At 40.9% G+C, this 18,317-nt stretch overlaps 2 protein-coding genes across 2 annotated transcripts; both read left to right on the top strand.

Moving 5' to 3' along the window:
* Positions 1–3,005: 3,005 nt before the first annotated feature.
* ciarta (circadian associated repressor of transcription a) lies at positions 3,006–5,730 on the top strand (the record flags this gene model as incomplete). Its single annotated transcript, XM_079231479.1, has 5 exons — positions 3,006–3,317; positions 3,421–3,496; positions 3,594–3,672; positions 3,789–3,942; positions 4,410–5,730. 5 exons carry the CDS (start codon positions 3,006–3,008, stop codon positions 4,761–4,763), a joined length of 975 nt encoding a protein of 324 aa, XP_079087605.1. The 3' UTR covers positions 4,764–5,730.
* A 1,255-nt stretch (positions 5,731–6,985) lies between these two features.
* On the top strand, positions 6,986–17,661 carry rprd2a (regulation of nuclear pre-mRNA domain containing 2a; the record flags this gene model as incomplete). Its single annotated transcript, XM_079231478.1, has 10 exons — positions 6,986–7,160; positions 10,541–10,670; positions 10,951–11,102; positions 11,629–11,681; positions 11,855–11,981; positions 12,129–12,304; positions 13,070–13,412; positions 15,125–15,376; positions 15,636–15,800; positions 15,914–17,661. 10 exons carry the CDS (start codon positions 6,986–6,988, stop codon positions 17,659–17,661), a joined length of 3,321 nt encoding a protein of 1,106 aa, XP_079087604.1.
* Between the last annotated feature and the right edge of the window lie 656 nt (positions 17,662–18,317).

Raw genomic sequence — 18,317 nt, 5'->3', positions numbered from 1 at the left:
ACCAACAGTAAAAGCCATGACAGGAATTGGGCCTGACAAAACTTGTAATGTCCTGAAATGTTTCTACCACTGTAAAAAAAGAAAAAAAGTAAATGAATATATGTGCCATCCGCTCCAATACTTATAATATAATTAGCTGATCCGTTTAATTTTCTTATCGATATGATCTGCAGCAATATAATAAACCAAACTCGCCTGAACAGCTGAAGACACGTGCAGGTTGACCTTCTGCATCTTTGTAATTGCACGGTAGTGCCAGCTTTTCCCAACATGCTTCTGCATGGAGAGCTGTACTGACCACGTCTGATTGTGTGGTTTCTCTATTACCTGCTATTGTATCGCAAATGTTATTTGCTCTTGGCAGGATTGACACAAACAATCTACCACAAAAGGAACATCACTGATCTGCTTTTATGCAAGCTTTGTCCAACTTTAATCAAATAATATTGCGCTAAGGGCAGTTCATCTTCGTTTGAACTATAATTATGTACCAGGCTTCACGTGTTTTTCCACCTGGCTGAGAGCCAAACTGAAACTGACTCCTCCACACCCACAATTGTGACAACATCTACTTTTTCACATGCTTTGATGCACTCCCTTTTTTCTTTTGTACCTCCAGCTGTTGTGATCCCTAAACTATTATATATATATATATATATATATATATATATATATATATATATATATATATATATATATATATATATATATATATATATATATATATCAGAAGCATGTGCCTTTTTGGTTGTCATCTAATCAAGCACTTGACATTGCCCACTGCCGGTAACAACATCCTATTTTTGCATTAACTCCTCAGCATATACCAATCTTATTATCAATGTAAGACTGTGTGGCCAGCTTTCTGTCTCTGGCTCTAATAGGCCTATGATGCCACAGCTCATAATCTTGTCTGCCATGTGCATTCACTTCCAGAAGAACGTGCAGCGTCTCCTGCACAAACAAAATGAAATCCCATTTGGCTCGTTTGGCTGAAGGTGTACACTATTCCTTCAAAATGCAGCTATGAATTCATACTAAAAAACTTTTTTCTAAGCTCCTTTTCCTGCTGGGCTTTGTTTAGTCATTTGAAAGAAGGTGAAGTAGAAGGATGGTCATAGATGACCACGTAGTGGGGCATCTTTAAGTATTGTAAAATAGGATGTGTCATATTGTTATACACTTGTACTTTGTCTTTCACAACATGGCCTACATATCTAGCCTGTGTCTTCCTATAGTAGATGTGTTTTTTTAGAGAATTTTTAGAGAACCTTACCACGAGCGCAAACACATACAAAAAAGCAGTGGGATCTAGGAAACACATTCCACCATCTTGACCCGTAGCTGCTTCATTATTGCCCCTAAAAGCATTGAATCTATGAACGAAAGCCAACTGTGACCTCATTTGCATACCAACATTGTATGCACATGCTAGCTGCCGCGTGCTTCTCCCCTCGTTCACCAGCCACACCACCAACACGTGCTGCCGATAGGCGTGCGGCGGGACCTACGCATTTACCAGCCAACTGGCGCTCTGAATGCTGCTGATTGGCTAAGTCTCAGAGCCAATGGGGAGAGGATTGAACCTCCCTTCAGCCAATCACGGCCCTGCACCTAGCCAGCACGTGCGGTCGTTGTACACGGAGGGTACATGTCGAGCAGGTTGAGCATCTGACAAAGTAAACGAAGCGCGCGGGCAGAGATAGAAGGAGCAGGGTTGGAGAGCCGCTGTGTGGACACGTCTTTACTCTCAGAGAGCTTTGTTCACGTTATTTCTTTACGACTCCAAAGTGTTAGCTTCTCTGCCTCCTCGAGCGTTACCGTTTAGCTTTTTAACAATTTTTGTGAATCCAGTTCTTCTCCGACTAAGTTAGAAGGTAAGACCTCTCTCTTCTGTTTTTAGGGAAATTTGGCTGTTTATCAGACTGTACTTGTACATTGTTGCACGTTAAATGTGACGAGTAAAATTATATGTTAGAACATTTAACTTTAGTTCATAACTTCTAATATTATTGATGTGCTATTTCTGACTAGTTCAGGATCAAACCGTCGTACTTTATGTTTGTATTCCTATTTGCTGTTTAATATGTTACAACGTTAAAATGGAGAACAAGTCAAGAGTGATTTGCTCTTAATTATATTGATCAGTAACGTAACGCCTGCAGTGGCCGTGTGACTTGAACGCGTCCTGACAAACGTGCTGACACACACGACTTTGAATGCCAAACCACAAAGTAGGTGATAGGTGTGTTTATTGCTGTTGAGTTTAGGTGAGGTAATGTACTTACAGTCAACAGTGGACCTAAACATCTGTCCTCAGAGGACCAGCTCTCTGCTGGAGCACCGAGCGCGCGTGCACACGTTCACACAAACAAACTCACACGTGCACGCCCGCGTCTCAGAGAATCGTGGCCTCGCACGAGTTGATTTGCTTCGTCATATAGGAGCAGGTCCTTTGTGTGCTTCCTTCCGATGTGATAGTCTGAGGAGAAAAAAAAATCTCGATTATTTTGTACTTGGTGAATACATTACTCACAGCTCTTGGCAACAGGTGCACTTTTTTATTTATTTGAGTTGCATGACATTAACAAAAGGATCGTGTTTGGTTTATTTTGATGGATATATCGAGATGTGAAACAGGTTTATAGACATAATTTACTGTGTAATAAGGAGTCGCTTAAATGTCAATACTGTGATTCTGTTTGAGAATATACATTTTGCTGAGTTATTATGGTCACTGCCTTCTAAAATCAGTAATATTTAAATTGTGCAGAAGAATATTGACCTTTCATGTAGCAAGTATCCCATTTGTTCAAATGTTTAACTTCGTAGTTAACTAGGGGATAGGCATTTTACATAAATGCTTTAATTTGTGCAACTGGAAGACATCAACCAATTTATTTTAGTGTACTGATTAATACCATACTGCAACCCTGCCTGTTAGACTTTTTCCAATGTCATTAAGTTCTGTTTGGTAATCATCGTCTCCCTTTGTTTCCCCACAGATGAATTCATTGGCCAGCTCTTCCAAATGGCCATCTTATGACTCGCTGAGCTCCACCTCAAGCCATCTCTTCAGTGAGAGTGAGCAGACTGAGGATGAAGCCGACATCTTCTCAGAGGGAGAAGGGGACGGTGGAATAAGAAAGAGTCTGGATTTCCCAACTCGTTCAGATCAGCTGCACTCAAGGTCTAAGATTGACAGACCTGGCCGCTGCCCTTCCGATACTAAGCGTGCCGACCCGTCCTCTTCTCATGGAGCCGCCACGCTAGGCTCATCTACAGTGACACCTGGGGATCGGGCCTTCGCGCAGAAAGTGAGCACTCTTAAACTGATTCCTAGGTCTTCTCTTCAGTATTTCTGTCAGCCAAATAGCAGATCAGTCATAGTAAAACCAATTTTCCTTCCTATTTTCTCAGTGTGCAGATTTGCAGAGGTTTATCTGTCCTTTGCTGGAACTTCTACATGGGCTAAAGACCGGACGATTTGACAAAGGTATGTGGTTGAGCAATATTAAACCTGATTTATCGCATTACGTTTTTACTTTGTGTTATGAATGCGTTTATTTACCTTGTCATTTTAATTGTTGCAGGTCTATCCAGTTTCCAGCAGAGTGTTGCGATAGACAGATTGCAGAGGATTCTTGGAATTTTACAGAGGCCTGAAATGGGGTAAGTCAAACAAAAATAGCAAGCCTATTATTGTGACGTAGCAAATCTGGGGATATTGTAATGTCATCCATACCCAGCATTGTCGTTAATGCTTGTCGCTTAACCTTTTTTTGCAGTGAGAAATATCTCCAAAACCTGCTGCAGATAGAGATGATGCTCAAAATATGGTTCCCTCGGGTGGCATTTCAGTCCACAGATATACCGAGCCAGACCACCGCTCCCAGAGTACGACCACACTGGTGCCAAAATCAGCTCCACATGCCAGTCAAGGTGAGCTTCATATTGGATGGTCCCTTTATTACCATATGACAGTACCTTTACAAGTGTGCATTAATAAAACCATGGGCCTCGTGACTCTTGACATGTTAAGATATCAATACTAAAGTTTTTATTTTATTAAAAAAAGCATCAATGTGAAATATATCATCATATACAGCCAGTCAAAAGAAGGTACAACAAGATAAATTTAAAAAAAGAGCATGAAAACTATTTTACTGTAAAGATTTGGAGAAACTATATAAAGCATGGTTATAAGAGGCAGCAGCAGATGATGAGTCTGCAAGCTTAAACTCCCCAGGTTTGTGTCTTTGATAGCTGTCAAGATCCGGTTAAAAATAATGTTTTATGATTAAATCTTAGGTTTTATTTCGTACATCAACTTTGCTCAACTAAAGTTGTTATAAACTGTATTAGCCTTGGTTTCTTATGGTTGTTGTTTTTGGTTTTCCTTTTTTCAGAAGAGAAAGCTGAGCTGCTCAGACCCCAATGACCCCAGCAAAGTCCCAACAAAGAATAAGCACTATCAACATGGGAGCTGCAAGGCTGCGACTCCACTTGCCACAGTTTCCACATGTCTACCAGGATCACCTACGAAGCAGAGGGCTCCGGAGGAAGAAGCAGTAGAACCAGCTGAGCATGCGTTCACGTACAGCACTGTTACTTTAAGCAGGCCTTTATATTCTTGTGGCAAGAGAGAAAATGAGAATCGGAAGCCGTCTGAGCTTCCTCTGCCCTACCCTTGTGAAAGCCTGGCCACACAGGACAGCTCTGTGTCCTCTAGTGACATCATGATTACAACTTGCTCAACTTAGCTGCCCTTGCTACCACATGGAGGTGCCACTGCATGAGTGAAGGCAGAGGGTTGGACTTGATTACATAAGGATAAAGTTTGACGCAGAGCCAGTCTGATGGCTGCAAAGCATGTAAAAGGAGGAGTCATGCAGTGGCACACTCGTTAACCCTTAACTCTCTAGTGTTTTTTTTGATTACACCAGAATTATTGATCTACAATACGAACTGTGTATTGTCTATCTGTAAGAGTATTACTTTTGTATACATTGACTTTTACAAAGTTAAAACTATGTTGGAAATAATTTTCATGTATATGTTTTAAAGCAGTCTGTGCTCTGTTTTGTATTTTTTCATATCATAGCTCGACAGTAAAAAAAAACAGAAAAAATGTATTGTTTTTAAAGTGTTCAGTTTTCAGCTGAAAACAGTCAGTTTTCCATAAAATATTATAGATAGGAAATAATTGGCGGCTTAATTTGTGGTGAAAATAATTGTTAGTTGCAGCCCACTGCAGTTACAAAAGAAATGAGCACAGATGATTAAAATAGCATTTAGGGAAAGTTAAAATAACATTTTGCCAGCTGATTGATTGTAACATGGGGAGCAAAGACTGCCAAAATGTGCCAAACAAAACCGTTACGCATTATCATATCATATGTCAATGTCCCTACACAAAATATTTTTGTTTCTATGTAAATAAGAATAGATGTAGCTGCACAGGAAATACCGCAACCTGATTGATCAATAACGATTTTGGCAGTTGAGGAAATATGAGATCCATGGCGAGATGTTAATATCCGTCAGTTACTTAATTTGCCAGTGAGTGAACTTGATTTGTGTGGAAAGCGTTGAAAACTGAACATTTTATTACACAAGTGAGTTTTAAGCGACTATATTTTTGTATTTGAGAACAGGCATAATATATTTGATCCCTTGTACATTGGAATGGCTTTACCTGATATGACTTATTAAAGATTTTTTTTAAGAGGATAAGTACTTGAACATGTTGATTCCATCGACAGATGGATGCTTTACAGGTCCTTGAGACTTATCTAGATTAAATTTATCTTATAATTTCTCCACAAATTGCCAGTACATTATGAGGGGAAAATCACTGACTTGCTGTTTAAAATGTGTATCACTCTAAGTGATCTACTATTATTTATGTAAAATAGAATATCATGGGGATGTGATAAACGAAAAAATGTTCATCCTCGAGCACATCCTTCTTTTTTTGACTGTTTGGCCATTTTCACCTCCACAATTTTAATCAGATATCATTCATGTTGAATGGAGTTTCATCTCTGGTCGTTTGTCACCAGTCAGCTTTACTTTTTGTTTTACCTAAAGGTAACCATAAACTTGCCTGAAACTCCATCTGTTATTCAAACTATCATATTTATTTAAAAATCACAAAGTCTTCATTTGACCACATGTCATTGCACACCAAATGTCCTGCTGTGTAGATGTAATTGTCATTTGCATTGGCCCTGAGTTATGTTATTTAAAATGGAAACTGTAGGTGGTGAACAACAATGCAGTGTTGTGTTTTGGAATTTAAAAGATGACACCCCACATCGCAGGATTTGCTGTGCTATGTTACACATTTTTAATTTGTGCAATAGGAGAGAAATTGAACGTTGAGTAAAAACATTTTTCATGTTTTTATTTTCATTTGTTTTCGGCTATTTCTTGGTTTCTTGTAAATGAAATTGTCATTACTGGTGAGTGATTGATAAACATATTTTATATATTTATTTAATGGTCTGGTTCATGTGGTTTCATATATTTGTGATGCTTTTAACTATGATCGTTTCAAAATGGTTTAAATATAAAATACAAAATCTAAATCACACGCAGCAGGTGGCGCTAGCAGATATCAGCTTCCGCGTCGCTAGATGGCGCCATAATCAAATCGTGTTTGCGGAAGTGTCCTTCGTCACTTTACCAGCACGAGTAAACAGACTTCCAGGATGTCGTTAGGCGCTAAGTTTTAGCATGACATGCTAGCTAACAGAAACGGCTACCGAGCCCCGCGCTGAATACGTTTTAGACGCAGAAAGTGCTTGGCAACAGCAAACTGACTATTTAAGAGCTCGCGAGTTTCCAACGTGCCGCTGGTAGGCTGCCGAAGGCGATAATGTCTGCGCTCCGTTAAGATAGCACGCGAAGCCGAGCGCGAGCTACAGCTAACTTCAGTCGGTGTTTGGAATGGTAGAGCGCAGCGCGAGCTCCTCCGGTCATGGCAGCGGGAGCGGGGGCCGCTTCTGGCGGCTCTCTGGAGTCAACTCTGGAGAAGAAGTTTCGAGGTGTTTCCAACACGATGGACTCCATTCAAGGACTTTCGACGTGGTGCATCGACAACAAGAAGTACCACAGCCTGATAGTGCGACACTGGATGAAGTGTTTGAGGAAATGTGAGTAGCCCAACTCACGTCACCGGTCAGTGACAGTTGCTGATGGGGGCAACGATGGTAGCAGTCTAATGTCACCATGATGTATATTTAATATAGCTATATATATATGTTGTTGTTGGGCTTCCCAGCCGACAGAGTTCTCCTGGTTTAGAACAGATCATTATTGCTCGCCTAAAATAAAAACTATTTGTTTTTCCTCATTTGAAGCCGGTACAAATTGATGTTTGTTAGTAACGTTACTTAAGCGTTACATATACTTTTGTTAACGTTTTTGTTGCGGGGGGATGTTTGATCACTAATGGATCAATCCGGAAAAGCATCGTCAAAACAAGCGCTGAAGGTCCCAGGTATCAGTTGCGTTTTTGGCAATTTAATTACGATAACGTGTACTTTATTTGCACCACTAAAATGCACTATATATGACCGCTGCTGTCTATCGTGATGTGTGTGCACTGTAGCCCAGAACAGCCACAGTGCTGCACTTGTCGTGTTGTGGTGTTCTTCGGAGCCGACTCTTGAGGGCGACTGTGTTGATAAATTGCTTTATAGTGTACTGACTGATGAAACGGTTGATCTCACTGTTTTAAATGTATGTCTAAGACAAAACATTTGCTGACCCCAAATGTGCAATATTCTTCAATTTGCTATCTGGTAACTTATGAAAGCATCTGCAATTATTTTTGGCAATAAAGATAACCAATATAACAGTTGATATTGAAAATAACCCCACTTTTGATGGTTTCCCTGATTTACAGGATAGTAGCAGAGGGAGTGATAGAAGTTGCATGTGCAAAGAGATTTGTTTATTTACATATATTTATATACACTAAGTCACCCGAATGCAAAGACTGAAGCAATAGTCATGTGGCACTGTACAAAGTTAGGATTACTGGTATTTTTCTATGACAGATGCAAATATATTGTATTTTTGGGATGTACAATACAATAATGTCTTTTATTGTAAAGGAAAGATTTTGCTATAATACTGGTGAGACAAAGTTGCACATTTTATATTTACAGATATACATTAAGAAACTTGTACAAAACCTGTACTGTAATTCATATTTTAAGAGCAAGAAAAGAAAACATTTACCCAAAGGTATATAAAGATATTACAACCAAATTCAACATGCGTAGCAGAATACAAATATATAGCTTTTCCCAAAGTTTGTATGGCGTTCATGAGCGTTCTATGTTGAGTTGACTTCTTGAATACATCATCGTCTTTGTTTCTGCATCTGTTTGTTGGTTTGGCTTTGTGTGCATGCTTCTTACTGTGCTTCTTACTGTGGGCAAGAGACGATCCTAATGACGGATCACGAGTTGGTCACTGGTCTTTTGCAGTAATTGTAAGTAACAGGTCTGACTTTCCAGTTGCAGTCTTTTTTTATTGGCCTTGGTTACATAGTTGTATTGGGTTGAGTATATTTTGCATAAGCCTTTGCTTCAAGATTTGACAATATGTGACTTGCAAACCTTTTTCTGTATGTGTTTAAACATAACCAATGGTAAGAGGCCTGGTTCTAGAGTTGTTAAAGAATTCTACAAAATCTTAAGTGATCAAAGTCAACTCTGAGATAATTAAAAGTCTTGAACTCAAACATGAAATATGGTGATATATTTGTAAAATATACATGTTGTTGCAGTAAGTAGAGATTGATTACATTTTAGGTGAATGAAATGTAAAAGGTCTGACTGTGGTCCCCCTCCTTCCACCAGATAAGAGATTTTAAAAAGGGAAAAACAGCTAATGGTTGCAATAGTTATGTTTTTTCCTTTCATTTAATCTATAGCTGCATGGAATAAGCTGTAGTACACGTAGTAGACAATTACATTCAGTTGTGTTTTTTGAGAACGGTTTATTGCGGATGCCATTATGCTGTATACAACCTTTTTTGTTGTTGAGACAGATGTTGGTTTTAAATATAATTAAGTAAATGGGTGATTTACCCACTTGCAGTTATTGTGATTTATGCAGGAAACTATTTTTTGTGTGTACAGTGAGTTTATTTTATTTTGTTTCGTTTTTATTATTCAATTTGTCCATTTACAGACGCCACTCCAAGAATGTCACAATACAACAAAACAAAACCCCTGCATGTATTGATCAGAATAAAATAACAGACAGACAGACAAACTCAGTAGGTTTATAATGAATGTTATTGATGTACAACATGAATATGCATTGCGATGTGTTGTGGTTCGGGTTCGATGTTGCTTTGATGTTCCATAACCATATCTGTGTTTGTCACTTTCACCATGGCTGGAGAAAAGACATTTTATTATGCTGTTCTTTGCCAAAGTCGACTGTTGACCTTGGTTTTACTCCTGTGTGTTGGTAAAGAGAGAGGGGGCCAGGCCTCTTTATTGTCTGTCTTTCTTTCAATTCGTGGTGTGTGTTTCAGGAGTGTGTTCTGAATTGTGTTCCAGTTAGTTAAAGGTAGTTTGTACAAGTCGTTCTGCTGGATAGATCACACATTTTATACTAATATCAATGTAATTCATATATGTAGCTGTCAGACAAATGTCTGAGTGCCTGTAGATGTTTGGTTTGCCCTGTTTTATATTCAAAAAGTTTTTTGTGGTTTAAGTAAGAAACTCTTTTCTTACCACCTGGAGGATTTAAATGAGTCAATGGAAACTTTGTTTGCAGGGATTTGCCTTTTTGTATACATTTATTGGCTGTGAGTTTCTCAATGGAGGTTTTTGAAGATCTGATGTTTAAACCTTTGGTGCAGTTAATGTTTAAACAGCTTAGATTGAACCATGATAAAATGTATTAGTTTGAATCAAGATGGTTCACTTTCTGAGCGATCTTTTTTTGCAATGTCTTGCATTGCAATGCACTAATTGCCTTCATTGGATCTATTAATTGAGCTATATTCAGCATTTTTATGGCCGGTTATTATTCTATAATAATAATAATGTGTGTAGCACATTTTCTATAATTGACAAGTACAGTTTCCACACAATGTTTGGTCCGATTGTCAGTTTTGTTTACACATTCTTCGATGAGATGATTGCATTTTGCAGTTGAGTTTGATTCTTTCTGTGAATTAAAGAAAAAGTTTAGGTTAGATTTACAGTTTAACAAATGCTAAGATTTGTTTGCTAAATTAATGTGTTTGGCTGCCGGTAATTAGTTTGGGTTCTGGTTATAAGTGACTGATGCTTCTCAATTTGACATTGTACTAAGTAGGCGATTAGTCGGTTAATCATACAAATAGTCGATATATTGCAATACTTCTGATATCTGTAAATATTTGAAAACTGTTGAAAGATATCGGCCTCTGCTGGTTATTTGAAAACCAGCTCCTTCCTCAGCAGATCTTCTGCCCCACCAGTCAAACTAACTATGTTGTCTCTCTTTTCTCTGACAGCTGATACCTCACACAGACTCAACCTTTTTTATGTCGCCAACGATGTCATTCAGAACTGTAAAAGGAAAAATGCCATTGTTTACCGCACGGCGTTCGCCGAGATGCTCACCGAAGCCTTCTTGCTGGTCAAGTAAGTAGTTTGTAGAGATGTGGTTTTATGCTCCGTCAGAAGTTTCTGTTCATATTAGTCCCTGATGTGAGGCAGTCCTGATACATGCTAATAATGTACAGTACATCAGGTGCAGTGATGATGTTTGTGTATTTTTCCCTCGTCTTTCTCACTTTCGTTGTCTCCTCTGTCCTTGTTTTTTGTTTTATTCATTCAATGAATTGCCTCACACATAAAACAGCAAAATATAAATCCTTGCGCTCCATTATTCTTATTCTGTCATTCATTCTCCTTTCTCCAGCAATGAAGGTGACCCTAAAGTAATTAAAGCGGTGGAGAGGATACTGACCATCTGGGAGGAAAGGGGTGTGTATTCAGGGACACTTATTACTGAGCTCAGGAGTAGCTTAGTCAAAGAGGAGTCCCCTCCCGAGACACCTGTAGAGCAAAAAAGTAAGTAGTCTTTTATTTTTTTATTTTACATTTGAATTAATACCTCATTAAAACACTAATCTTGCAAAGTTTAAAATATTATTTTTGAAACCCATTAGATGCAGACTTTACATGGTTTTATTAGTCACAGTATGTTGTTGTTATTCTATTAGCTACCATGCATGTGTAGTCCTAGTGCACTTTATATATTCAGTGAAACTGATTGTGCAATACGGTTCTCATATTTTTGTGCCTTACTTTATATATTTTCTTATACTGTAGCATTTATAGCGATGTTTTAGCATTTTTTTAATTCTTAATTCTAACTCTACTTTTTTCCTTAAGTTTATTGTAATTCTGTGTGGAAGAAGGACTGAACAAAACAAGTTTTTCATTGTATATGGAGTAGCTTTGTTGTAAAAATATCTTGAATGTATTCATATGTAACCCTGTTCTTACCATGTCTGACATTTGATTGAATTATATTGTAACTAATGTTAGCTGTTTGTGATCTCTAATTGTCTTCTGTTTCTCTTTTTTTTTTAAGCTCCAGTTGAGTCTAAAGCAGATCTACACTCCAAGATTGTTGCGGAGTTTGTGGTAAGAAAGACTTTCAAGTTTAAGCGAACTAATCTCGAACTGAACTGCAACATTGTTGATTTACAAATTATGCTAATAAAAGTTGTTGTGCTTGTAGTTGCCCCTTTTTTCTCTCCTTTTAATCTAATATTTTGTTGGTCTTAATTTGTGGCTGACTGCTCCCTTTCCTTTAGCCCCAAGCACTAGTCGAGGAACTGTCCAAGTACAAGAAGTCTCTGGAGGAGGTGGACCTGAGAGAAAAACAGCTGGCAGCTATGAGGATCGACATCTGCAGTTCTGATGCCCTGAAGAGACTCAAAGGTGCTTGTTGCTTTAGTCAATTTCTACAGTTGTATCGTTTGTCCTACTGCAACACACAGATGAGCCTTGGTTTCAACATCAGTAGTGTCTTTTTTCTTTCTTGCATTGCCTAAAAACAAGTCATCCTTACATGCTTTATACTTATAGATAAGGCCGGAGGAAAGAAATTTTCAAAGGACTTTGAAGAAGGAAGTGCGCAACTACAGGAGTTTGTTAAGTTCTTTGACAAACAAATCGAAACAGGGCCCCCTGTCATGGAGGCCCTCAACAACGCAGATATCTTCTACGAGATGCAGTACAAGGAGGTCAAGATTGTTGCTAATGTGAGTGAGTGTGTTTGTGGTCAAATAGTTGTTCTTTTACTCAACCTGGCACAGCGATACAATCGTGGAGGTGTAAAGAAAACTGAATACACCATTCATTTCTATGACAGGTGATCAGTAGCATGAAGTTAGACTTCAGATTTTCAGAAATTCATATGCTAATTGTGACGATCTCACTCGATAGTCTAATAGGATAAAGTGATGAAGTGATGACATTTTGGGCAAACATGGATGTGAACTGCAACATGACGAGAGAGAGAATGTGAGCTATAGTGGGCAGCGAGAATGCAAGTAAATATGGATTCTAGCAAACATTCCAGCAAATTAATTTATTAAGCACAGAATAGATTTTCTTTTTGCTCAATTATTTGGTGGCACATAATTTCTCTTGAAATTGTAATTTATGTGCTTGCAAAATATATTTGTCTGTGCTCCAGATCTCCCAATGCTCATTATGAAGTACTGTACAGCCGTAATGCTCATTGAGTAAAAGCTTTTAGTGTACAAGGAAGATGGAAAAGCAGTACTACATGAAATAGGTACAGTAGACTTACCATACGTACAATAGTTTAAACGTATTAACTGTGACATTACAGGGGAAAAAAAGACTAATGTGCTGACTCAACATGGCAAATAATTGAGTATTAGTTAATCATTTTATGGGTTGTGAGTTGAATTTGAAGCTGGCTTTAAAAGCTGGTGGTAAAGACGTGTTTTGTTTTAGTTTTACTTTCCATCACTGACACTCCATGACCTCTCCTCAAGGCCTACCAGACGTTTGCCAACCGGGTGTCCCATCTGAAGCGTAAACTGGACGCCCTGAAATCCAACTTGCCGGACCTGGACGAGTCACCCATCCCCTCGCCCTCTGCAGACGCACCGTCTCCAACCGGATCGGAGTCCCCTTTTCGTGGTCTGGAATTGGCCGATCCCGATTCAGACCTTGATGGCTGTGCTATGGATGACGAGGCAGAGCCACCGGCCCCGAGCCCTCTGTCCTCACCGGGAGGATCCCCCAAACACACGGCGACTCTCGGCCAGAATGACAACCGGGAAGTGGAAGACATGGAGCTCTCTGAGGAAGAAATTGACGGCGGGGGCATTATAGGTGAGGAGAGGTCTGCTGATTAGGGACTTAAAAGGGACACAACATCTGTTTTCCTTTTTTAACGGTTGTCTTGGTGTGAGTTGCCTTGTTATCGGCTGAAGAGATGTCTGCCTTGTCTTGAAAATAATGGGACTATATGGCACATGACTTGTAGCGCTCAAAGGGCAAAAAAAAAAAGAAAACATTTTGAAAACTCAATAACAATTGCGCCGATTCATGCAAGAACTATTTCCTTTTCCTCCCGAAGCCGAGCATATCACCGGACAGAAGGAAGCCTGCACCTACTCATGGACGACAAGCTTGTTTTTATAGTTTATAGCTAACCAATCCTGCTAACTCACCGAGCACATCTGAGCTAGCAAATGCTACAGCTCAGCTGAAGAGGATGCAAGAAATGTTTACATCTGCGAGTGAGACGTTCGGTGAATGTAGTTTGGTAGAAAGAAAATAGTTCCTACGTAAAACTGCTCACAACAAGGTATGTGGATTATCTTCAGTCACCAAGTCATGGTTTCTGGAACAAGACATCGCTGTTGAGTTCTCATATGTGTTTTTGAGCACCACATGCCAAGTGCCACATAGTCCCATTATATTCGAGAGAAGGCAGACATCTCTACAGTGGATGTATCTAATATAACACTGGGCAACTCTCACCAAAACAATCTAGATGGATAAGTAGCACTACAGGTAAGAAGAAAAACATTGTTTTTGGGGTGTGAACTGTTCCTTTAATGACTGACCGCACAGTGAGGGCTTTTTAAGCACAATATTTAGAAATGCTAAATGTCTCTGGCAGTGTTTCTTATGTGCAGAAAATATTTTTGAAATAATAAAATGGAGAAGCACAACTATAAATAGACATGCAGAAAGCCACACATAACTATCACAGCCTTCATATGTCAACAAAGACGAGTGTGTGTTCCAGACAATTTGGCTGGAGCACTTTTCCCCACCCGCAGAGGCATCTAATTAAAATCAGATCCATGTTTATCGGTGCAGACAGCCATGTATCTGCTATTTTAGTGTATTTTATGTCCAGGTCATTTTTTCATTGGCTACAACACCTGCTGCTTAACTTTTTATAATAATCTTTGTTAATAACAGCTCTCAACTCTGATTGGTTGAATGTAACATTTTACTTATGTATGTATGTATGTATGTATGTATGTACATGTACTTAAATGTTGTATTTGTTAAGGATTTACCATTTTAAAATATCTTTGAATGTTCTACTCATCCTGTTAAAATTAAAGTGCTGAAACTGGACATTTAGTATTTATTATCTTTTAAAGAGGAAAAATGAATAATTGATTACTTAAGTATAGAATCAGCAGATTAATTGACAATGAAAATAGTTTTTGAAGCCGTACATTATTTAAACACAACACATAATATCTTCCAGCCAGTTTAAGATTGTTTTTCATTATGATGTCAGGATGGTAAGACGTTTTGTCTTTTAACTTGGTCACTACTTTTTTCTTTCTAATCTAATCTTTTTTGATGGATGATCCTTATTCTGTTTTTCACAGAAAGCTGGACTGTTTCATTGTTTTTGGCAGCATATTCCGCTCTATTCATTTATTAGCATAGACTTCCTGTTCTCATAAATTATCTGCGCTTGAAGTAGAACAATGACAAAATGAATTGGGTTTCATAGAGTGCCTATCTAATAACATCCAAACTCTCTCTCACTGCTGTATTTTTCTCCTTAGTTGAGGAGCAGAGTGAATGCCGCAATGACCCAAAGGTGTCCACTTCAAAAACAGAGACACCAGTGGCAATAGAGCGGCCTGTCACACAGGTCACGGCCCCTCTAGCGGCCCCTCTAGCGGCCCCTCTAGCGGCTCCAGTAGCGACTCCTGCATTGGCTCCTGCAGCGGCTTCTGCAGCGGCCATGGAAAGTGTCGACTTGGGTAAAATTGGCTCCATCCTCAACAGTTTAAACTCAGTCATGAAGAACACGGGTGAGTGCTGGTGGTTAATCAAACATCATAATAACATTATTCTAACTCTTTCAAAAGACAATGAATTGCAAAAAGCCAGTATTTATTATGCTATGTACCACACCAAAAAATAAAATCTTAGAACTGGTGATTGAGAAGTGTCTCTTGAAGCCTGCAATGAACTTTGCAAATGAACCTTTAAATATCTGCAACATCAAACTGAATATGTCTGAATTCCAAATTTATTGTTTTTAAGCGAGTGTCCCTCTTTGTCTCCCAGGACCATCAGTTGAGAGTCCTCCTGCAGCTGCCCCTGCTGGTTCCTCGGTGAAGACTACGCCTGCTGTCTCTGTGGCCTCTCAGGATGCCAGTTCACTGGTTAACCTCCTCTCAAAGGTGGACGTGAGTCCGGCAGACCTCATCGGCGCTCTCTCCAAAGTCCAAGGTGAGAATAAGGAGTCCTTTGGTTAATTGGAAAAACAAAAGACTTTATCGCGTACATTAAAAGTGCCACAGTTGCTTAAAATACATTTCTGTTTTCTCCATTTCTTCACTTAGGCATCACTTCTCTTCTGAAAAGCCCCGCAGCAAATGTCTCCTCAGACTCCTCCAGAACAGGCAAGATTCCTCCTTCTCCCTCATCCACATCTGCATCAGCAGTATCCTCTCAGAGCCTGTCTCTCTCCTCTGTTGCGCCTGAGCCTTCTTCACATAGCTCCACCGCTCGGCAGAGCACAAGCTCTCAAGCTCCCTCCCAGACTTCAAACCCAGCCTCTGCCCTGGTCCAGGCTCTCCATAGAGAAATGGATTTGACAACGGAGCCAGCACCGTCCCTGTCTTCGAAGAGTTTAGAGTCGAAAATCCACAGCTTCCTGCAGGGCAACCCCGCTTTCAATGCATTTGGCATAGGCCTTTCTACGAGTGCAGTGGCGGGAGGAGATAACCTCAGCCCGGCAACTGCGACAGACACCCAGGGTGGGACTCCAGTGCGGGACGAGGGCGGAGGCACCCCAACTCAAGACGAGATCATGGACGAGCATGTGCTGGTCCCATTCCCTTCCAACACAAATCAGTCATCGGTTGGAGAAACTCTTAAAACGGCCCCTATCGCATACCAGAACAGCAGTCAGCAGAGTCGCAGCAATCCCCAACCGCCAGCTCACTTGCAGCCAGGCGCGGCTCAGAACGGACAGGTCTACCAGCCGTACCAATATGGCCAACACAATATTTCGGAGCATGGCATTACCGCCCCTGTTGCACATTACCAGCAGCTTTCTGCCCAAACCGGAGGGCCAATGACTGGAGAAAGAGCCCCAGGCGGTGCCAGTACCACACAGACAATGGAAGATTTTCAAAGGGTGAGTGAAAGGGGTTGGTATGGTGACTCTAACCCAGAGGGTAACTCGCAGCAGCCCAGAGGCTACAATGTGACAGCACCTGGAGGGGCTGGAGACAACAACCGGCCGGGACTTTATCCATACCAAGCGGAGAATTTTCAGGAACCTCAAGAGTTTCCCTCCCAGCAGGGCGCCAATACTTCCCCTGATTTCTTCAGAAGCAACCTCCCTCCTGTCCCCAAGTTCCCTCCGCCTCCTCGTGTCTTTGACGCGCCTTCTCCCGCGACCAACAGTATGATGATGGCGCCTAATCAGCAGCAGCAGCAGCAGCAGCAGCCAGGTCCTAGCGCAGGCAGAGGCGAGGGAGGCGGGACCAGAGGTGATGGTGTCATAAGTGGGATAGTGGTACACGACCATCAACACAAATCCATATTTCATCCCGACGATTCGCTATATGATTGTGAGCAGCCTCACCCTCCTCACCCTGAGGATTACCCTCCTCACCCTGACGACCTACGTTACCAGGAAGAGCTCTGTCACCGCGATGCCCTTTTCTTTCCAGACGAGGGATACCACCACCCGGACGAACCATATTACGGACCAGGCAGCCCGCCGCACCACTTCCCCCGAGGTCGAGGGCGCCTCACTCCCCCACACTCTCCCTCAGAGGACCCTTACTACACCCCCGACTACCAGCGGCACAGCCCCCCTCATCCACACTACGCTCCAAGGAGGCCACCCCCTCATTTTGAAATCCGTCACCCTGGTCTACGGCCTCCCCATCGGCCTCCCCATCGGCCTCCCCTCCCGCCGCACCACCTACACCCCAGAGGACCCCCACGCGCACCATTTCCTCGGTTCCACGGCCCCAACCCAAGGTTGAGAGGCAAACGTCCAGGTCCGAGAGGAGGTGGAAACCCTGGTCCAATGTTCCCCCCGAAAAGACCCTTTCCACACCCACGGTACTGACTGGACATGTAGCTTTGAGCTCTTCAAATCACCGTGGATGTCATGAGGGCTGGGGCAGGGCTTTTTAAGACTGTTCAGTAACTTGCTAGGCACTCAGTGTTGAAGTATACACGCTGCCATGAGAAACCTGTAAAAGTTTGGGTGGAATCAAAGTGTCGACACTGAGATGGGCATCTGGTGACAAAGCTATACTGAAGGATCCACTCAGCAGCTACCAGAAGAAACGTGTGAATGGCCAAGAATAAAGGATGTTGAGGAGATCAAGAGACAACAGGAGATGCGAAAGAAATCGGAGGCTCTGAGAAGGCTGCTGAGCTGAAGAGGGAAGACCGAAGAGAAGATTAAAGCAAATAAGAGGTGGATATATAAACATATAATTCACTTTTTGTGTTGTTTTCCCCAGTAGGAAGCGTTGCATTATCTATGTCATCTTGAGCGTGAGTTCGGTAAAGGTCAGAGCGTGTGCATGGTAAGCGTGTGCATGTGCTCAAGTGTAAGTTAAGTAGTCGCAGAAGAAAACCGGGATAGTTATTTCTGCGAAAGAGAGTAACAAAAGAATGTAGTTGGTGCAATGTTTCCGCTGTTATTTAGTTTTTTCAGTGAGCAGTTTTGACTGCTTCTCTTCATATCAGCAGTTTCCCCAGTAGCTTTTTGGT

This window comes from Taurulus bubalis (assembly GCF_910589615.1).
Source record: "Taurulus bubalis genome assembly, chromosome: 16".
Classification (NCBI taxonomy): domain Eukaryota; kingdom Metazoa; phylum Chordata; class Actinopteri; order Perciformes; family Cottidae; genus Taurulus; species Taurulus bubalis.
This window is presented reverse-complemented; position numbering and strand designations above follow the sequence as displayed.